General features: G+C 41.8%; 1 protein-coding gene across 10 annotated transcripts in view; it reads left to right on the forward strand.

The window, feature by feature from the left end:
* FOXP1 (forkhead box P1) overlaps positions 1-7,404 on the forward strand; it is a 379,483-nt gene that overhangs the window by 330,185 nt on the left and 41,894 nt on the right. For all 10 annotated transcript variants that reach the window (XM_063411788.1, XM_063411793.1, XM_063411794.1 and 7 more), the window contains one exon: positions 2,081-2,185. In XM_063411788.1, the coding sequence (XP_063267858.1) occupies positions 2,081-2,185 (105 nt within the window). The remainder of the gene's footprint in view (positions 1-2,080; positions 2,186-7,404) is intronic.

Below are 7,404 nucleotides of genomic sequence, written 5' to 3' on the forward strand. Positions count from 1 at the left end.
TTTTTTTTTCTTTTTTTTTTTTTTTTTTGTTCTTCCAAACACACTGAAATCATAACTCTCATATGCAGTCTTCATGGACTTTATTAGAGTGTTAACATGAAAGCCTCCTTTCTCACCCTTTGCTGAATCCAGGTACAGAAACAGATGATAAACTCCATTATTTTCTGGATTTTCTGATGCATGTAGAGGATGTTTGAACATATGCTTGTTTGCTTTGGGTGGATGGTGTTCTTCAGCTGTTCTTCCTCTTCCTCAGCTGAGGAAATGTGTGGTGTAGCATTTGTTTAATTTCCTTGCAAAGAATGCATCAGTTCCTTAGTTCTTTTAAAAACTTTACAGAGATTTTCCTCACTTGAACATTTTTTAAAAACTGATTCAGTTAAACCAGGCTGGTATTCATATATAGAGAAGGCCTGTGAAAGGCTCTTCACCTACTGTTGCTTTTTTAGGAAATTACCTTGCACATATATATATGTATGCTTGAAGGACTATTTGTAAACCGCCAAAAATAAGATATTAAATAATGAATCAGGTTCATGTAAAACTCATAATACCTTTTCCAGTCAGTACTGCTTGATTTTATTTTTTTTAATGTAAAATAATTTTAAAAAACACCTTCAGTAATCTTCAGATTCTCATTGAGCTTAAAGTCAAAAGTGGCAGAATCTGGGCAGGAATTTCTCTTCCAACTAGTTTGCATTTGTGATGAGATCTGAGGAGTGTATTTACAGTGCTCTGGCTGCCCGGTGCATCTGAAATAATACAGGAACACAATTTTGTCAGAGTGTATACAGACAGATAATATTACAGAAGAAGAATAAACAGCATTTCCATGTGTGTGTAAAAGTAAAATGACAAAAAAGTAGGCATTTATCCATACTGTTACCTGTAATCCAGGATGAAGTAAGTCATAAAAGCCACACCTAGATGCTGGTATGTGTTCATATCCTTTGTGTATGTTTGAAGTCCATAACACAGCACAGACATACTGTAGCAAAAAAAAATTGCCATGAAAAATACATACATATGTGAGCATAAAATAGAGATTTCAATATTATTTTGACATTCTGCTTTTAAAGTCATCTAAGGTTGTGGAGATTGTTGCAAAAAAGTAATTCCTTTCCTTAGGAAGTTTCCATGCAGAAGTCGAATAAAGAAGATATTTTAGAATATGGTTCATCAGTGAGTGCAACAGATACATTTCCCTGAGCACCACATGGCCTGGATCAAAGCATCTCATGACTTGGATCAGTGCAGCCAAATCATTACGTATTGATTGGAATCCCGCTGAAGGATTAACCCCTTAGTGCTCACAGGAGTTTTTTGCTTTAACCCTGGGTTCAGTAGTTGGGAGGCTCTGTGACGTTCCTGCCCAGTCTTAGGCAAGGTTAACAGCCCCCACTAACCCCTCATACTGAGGAGTCCTTTGATTGCATGTCCCCTCTTCTTTGTGGCAAATTTTGCATTTGAAAATACATCTCAAATCTTCTTTCTTGGGATGGAAGGGGCCCGTATTTGTGCAATGTAACAGCCTGTAAGAACAACTAAAAAAAACACTCAAAAAACGTAAAAAAAACCCAACCCAGTAAATAAATAACATGGTGGGAAAGCCAAGGCTGCAAATTTGATGCTTTTCCTTTCTGTAGCCATGAGGAAGGCGTCAGGTCCAGCTGTGTTATGGTGTAAAGGGATACTGCTGTATGGAGATGACTTCTCGATGAAGTTGAGTTGTAAATATGCAATGTTCATAAATTTTTTAGCAAAATATCAAGCAGGATATTAAGCAGGTCTGTCAAATGATTTCTCCCCCATCCATGTTAATTTAAATTCTTTACAAACCTCTTAATTAATGAATGAAATGTAGGAGGATAACTAAGTAAGAATGACACATGTTCCACACTGCAAATGGTATTTAATTCTGTTTTGAAAAACCATGGGCAACAGTCAGGCGGGTACCATGAGATGTTGGGGATGCTTCAAGATCTGGTGTTTGCTGCTCTTTAGGAGTCTTTGTGAGGATGAATTCTTACAGTACCTTCAGTTTACAGCATTTTTTCTCTCTTCTCTCTCCCCCCTCCAGTTTATCCCACGAGGAGCACTCACACAGCCACCCGCTGTATGGACACGGCGTATGCAAATGGCCGGGCTGTGAAGCAGTATGTGAAGATTTCCAGTCGTTCCTAAAGTAAGGATGGTCTTTTTGGCACTTGCATTGTACAGGAAGCATGCCCTGAAATTTTGTGTGCTGTCACTCACCCCGGGCCTGATGCAAAGCCCATTGAAGTCAACAGAGAGCTCCCTTTCACTTCAGTGGCTTTTGGATCAGGCTCAAGAACGTTTTAACAGGGGATAGTAAATTAGCCCCATGGGGAAATTATGGTCTTGCTCAGTGTATTGCTATAAAATAGTGTTTGCAGCTCCGCAGTTTGAGGGTTTTTTTATTTTATTTAAATAATTTTTAAGTTGCAGTATCGATCGTGTAAATAACAAAACCTTGTTTTAACCTTGATTTCACTTTAATTTAGAAATCTAGTCTTAAATTAACTCCATAATTGAACAGAGAATTGCAGAACATCACGTGAAATTTAATTTATGTCAAATAAGTAACTAATGAACAAAGTCTACACTACTAAAAATAAACTATAATTATATTAATTGGGCCCCTGCAGTTTGCTGCAGACCTTTTCCTTGCTGCCAAAGAACACAGTTTTACGTGTTGCATAAACAGTGCATTATGGACTAGTGTGTGGCAGTGCATGCATCCCGATGCAGGGAAGGACTTCAGAGCCCTAATAGCTTGCACATGGCTGCCCCACAACCAAACCATCCTCCTCACCCCTGTTCCCATCACAAAAGGGTTCTTTGTCTGGGCAGGACACCAGGTACACACATGCAGTGGGTGCATCCAGGTTACTGAAGGTTTGTCCCTGATCTTTGCTCAAGTTTTGTGGTTGGTCAGTTGTAAGATCACTAAAGACCAGCCACCCAAGCAATGTCTGTGATTTAAATGCACAAAGGGATAAATTTATCTCCCGTTTAGAGTAGTTGTCTCATGAAGTTAGTCCACATAAATACATGAGGTTCTTCAGGATGGATAAGTAGACTTAGTCCCAAAAGGTTCAGCTGTACCTGCTGTTTCTGGGGTGGTTCCCTGGATTTTTATGTGAGTGAGGGAAGGGCAAAAGCAAGCAGAGGATGTTTGTTGGGTGATGTTAGGTGACACAGATAGGGTTTTGCTCTCAGAACAGAATGGACCAGTTGTGGTTCCGCTGGCAAAACCCTCCTGAGTTTGTAGGAGCGGCGCTCATCCTGTTATAAACATATGTTACAAATGAGGAATGGTGCAGTAATGGGAAGGTGCTCATTACAAGAGGATTACAAAATCAGAAGGTGCTAGTCATAAATTTCCATGAAGGGTGGCCTCATTCCTTGTAATTCATCCTGTTGTTCACTTAAGTGAAATAAATGCTAATCTCGCCATACTTGCCAGCTCATTCATATTCATATGCCATACTATAGCATTTAGACCTTTAAAACAATTCTCATCTTTGCTGCAGGAAGTGCAAGGGAAAGGTGCTGTGGTAGCCTTAGGTAGCAGAATAATGTGTGTGGTCACATCTGGTCAGATTGTGCCACCTTTGCTTCCTGTGCTAGTCCCGTGCTCAGGTGAGAGCAGCTGCTTTCAGGAAGATTCCATAGGAATCCTGAGTAGTCTGCTTGAGGTGGTCATGCATAGAAAACACAGCCCTTAATCACAGGCATGGTTAGAGCCAGGGCTGGTTTGTATATGGTATTTTGGAGATGTTTCAGTACATAGACCCAGTCCACCAGATCACCTGGAGGAGATACGTGCAGCAATCAGCAGCTAGAAATAACCTGAAAACTGTCCCCAGCCCAGGCTGGACTTGAAGCTGCTCCATCAGTTCTGTTTTTTTCACTTATCAATGTAGTTTCTGCCTCCATTCAAACCTTTCAACAGAAGCATTTTGTGTGAGTTTCCTAAACTCATCAGCTCATATAAGTTTTCTCATTATCCAAATTCTGCAGTATTTGGATACTGTATTACTGTTCAAAGTGATATTTGCCCCAGAACAAATGCAGAAATGGATCTCCCTCAGCAGTGTATTGACACTGTTAAGAATTGAGTAGTGCTTCATAAAATACCGTAGCCTTCCATGTCTCCTGTGGAGCATCCATCCTTAAATTATGTTGCCATTTATCAGAATTCATTACTCAATGAAAAGATAACAGGTAGATGGTTGAAGTTTCTTTCTGATATTTATATAATCTGACACTCTTTCGAGGGTTCCCTCAAGAGAAAAGCTCTTGTTTACCAAGTGAAATACAGCCTGTGTATCGAGTGTTGCTTAATTTCACTTACCTTGTGAAAAGGCAAAGAGAAGTTGTGTGTGGAATGAAAGCCCTGTATGCCAATAAAATGATTCTTCAGTTAAGGGAGAAAAAAGGACTCGCAGGTCTAAAACATGGTTCATTTCTTTTCCTCCTGAGGAAGAAATATCATAACTGTTGGTAAATCAAAACCAGAGATTTGACACTCTTCTGTGATCGTTCTGTAGTGTTTGTTCCCAAGGTGAGGTACACCACAGGGCCCTTGATTTCAAAGATAAATACTGTACAAATAACGATCCTAGTTGTCTTTCACTCACAGCCAACAGGAGGATGCTTATCAGAACCAGCAGATACACGGGCTATTGTAGCATTTATTTCCCTATTTCTTTTTGAAACAAGTTGCAGTTTCAGCATCGTTGTGTCGTGTTTCTTTTTTGAATCCATCAGCCACTGGTTTTCATGCGATGCGGTATCAGGTAGAGCTAACTGATAGCAGCAGGGGCTGCTGCTCTGCCTAATGAAACAGCAGCACCCTGCATGCTCCAGAATACCCCCGGAGCCTAAAAACAAAAACAAGTCCAGTGTCAGGACGGTGACCCGGTGGCCTCTGCCAAGCTGCAGGGAGCAAGGTGAGGGCTGGAGGGTGCACACGTGTCTGGCCTGTTAACCAGGGCCCGGCTCGCAGGCGGCAGCCAAAGGAGCAATTAGGAGCACCCAGCGACTTTCCTGCAAAATTGACTATATCCTTGATTTCATTTGCATGTGTTTAAAGGCCGTGGAAGATAGAAATATATACCCCTTCTACAGCAAGTCGCTCAGGAAATCCTGGCTGGAGGCAGGGTGGTTTATTCAGCAGGGTAGCCAGGTATCCAGGGCAAAAAATTAGGAAGACTGAATAGGGTTTTATTATTCCACCCCTTCTTTTTTTTTTTTTTTTTTTTCCTGTAATGTGGTTTTGGGTTAGACGTGCTTAATCCTGGCCGTACCATTTTTAAATCAAATACATTCTTTAAAAGAAGGGACACAGACCTTCGGAGAGCTGTGGCAGTCCTGTGTCGCAGTGATGCTGGTAATCTGCTTCATGTGCATTTAACTTTGATGGAACGAAGGGGAGTTTATGTGAAAGAAACTACTAAGTGCACTCTGTAATGTTTTCACAAGTGTTTTTATCATGGTAACATCTTGTTTACTTTAGTTGCCTGCCTAAAACTACTTGGAACATGTTAAGAAAACATTTCGAGAAAGCTTCTACAAAGAGGCTTTTGTTTAGCAGCAACTGTGAGACTGCTCGGCTCACAAAGGTGTTAACTTTCAACCCCTTAAGCACTTCCACATGAAATTCCAGCAACTATGTTTGTGGTTTTGGAAAAACAAAGTGGATATTAAAGAAACCAGGTATATGCTAATACATGTTGAAGTAGGCCGGAAATCATAAATTGTTTCAAAGGCATTAATTGCGCTCGTTTGCATGGCAGGAGCGTTCCGCACCGAAATCCTCCGCACGGCGCGGGGTTTTTGATGGAGCAGGCAGCGAGGGCAGGGGAAGGCTGGGCAGGGGAAGGCTGGGCTGTGGGCGGGTGTTTCAGCTTTCTCTAGGGCCGGCGGGACCCCCTCCCGGGGAAGGGGGAAGCTGCGGGGATGCGGCCCCGGCCCGTGCGGGGGGACCCGGCCGCGCCCGCTGCCGGTGCCGGGCCCGGCGGGCGAGGGGACGGTGCCGGCCCGGTGCCGCTGCCCGGTGCTTGCACAGGCTCCCGATCCGCCCCGTGCCGGGCTGGGGGCTCGGCACCCCCGCGGCGGCGGAGGCCGGGGTGGCCCAAATCCCACAGTGCCCTCTAGTGCTCCCGGGAATGCTGCTGGGAGCGGGAGAGGCACCGGGAGCATCCCCGGGAGCGGCGGCGGCCCCGGCACGGCCCCGCTGCCGCCCCTCCCGAGCAGGCGAGCAGGGCACCTCCAGATAGCCCCCTGCATTCCGATCTCATTATTTTTTTAATTGATTTGTTTAACTATTTTAAATTTCGTTCTTTGAATTGTTATTTTTCCTATTGTTATATATCGTTATTTTTCCCATTATTTTAATTTTTATTGTGTCTTATATATTTTATCATCTATTTATTCTTTAATTACCATTAGCAATTGTCATTAGTTCATTATTTATTCTAATATTTTTATTTGCTTTGTTGTTTTAACTTTATTTCTGTTGTATTTTCATACATGCTCCACACACACACAAAAATATATGAAATATTGCTGCTGATGGGATATGTGTAGCGAGGCCCATTGCCTTGCATTATCCCCTTTTTTCCTCTCTTAAAGGTGCACTTAGTTTATGTTTCCCATTATAATTTCCGGTGTGTAATCAGAAAGCATTCCTTAAGAGACAGGGATCATCTTTGTTTCATACTTTTATTGACACTGTCTACCATATTACTGCGATGTCTAAATGGTAAAATTTATTATTAGCAATAGTGTCACAAAAGTCTGAGACAGCGATTTTCCTTTCAATAAAAGTAGTTAAAAACCTTTTAGAAAATCCATAATTTTGATTGCTGGTACTTCATAAATGTATAACTGGTACTTTTTAGCTGTCTCTTTAGGGAAAAATGAGTTTTATCACCTGCAGTACCTGGGTTAATGAAATTGTGTGTTGGAATTTAGCCAGAATGAAAGATGAGATCATTTGGTGACACTAATATTGGCAACAGGTCTCATAAAAAGGTTCGACTCTTTTTAGAGAATTATCATTAGGGCTTTTTCTTTTTTTGAGCATGGGGGAGAGATCCGAGTTATTTGTCATTTTTGAAGTTTCTGTGGTTCGAAGATTTTTGTCTGCTGTAATATCCCAAACCCAGTGACCTAAAAGCCTTCGCCAAGGCCAAGAGAAACACAAGTGTCCATCAGTGCCTAGTAAAGGAATTTACTTGCTTCAGATTTCAGCTCCAGTTCCTGTTCCAGCCCTTTAAAAATCACGACTCTCAGCTCAAATTTGAAATAACGCTGCTTCTTTCTCATGGTCCTCTATGTTTGATTGTTTGTGGATATTAGCTGTCCAGGAAA

Source organism: Prinia subflava, chromosome 14 (assembly GCF_021018805.1).
Source record: "Prinia subflava isolate CZ2003 ecotype Zambia chromosome 14, Cam_Psub_1.2, whole genome shotgun sequence".
NCBI lineage: Eukaryota > Metazoa > Chordata > Aves > Passeriformes > Cisticolidae > Prinia > Prinia subflava.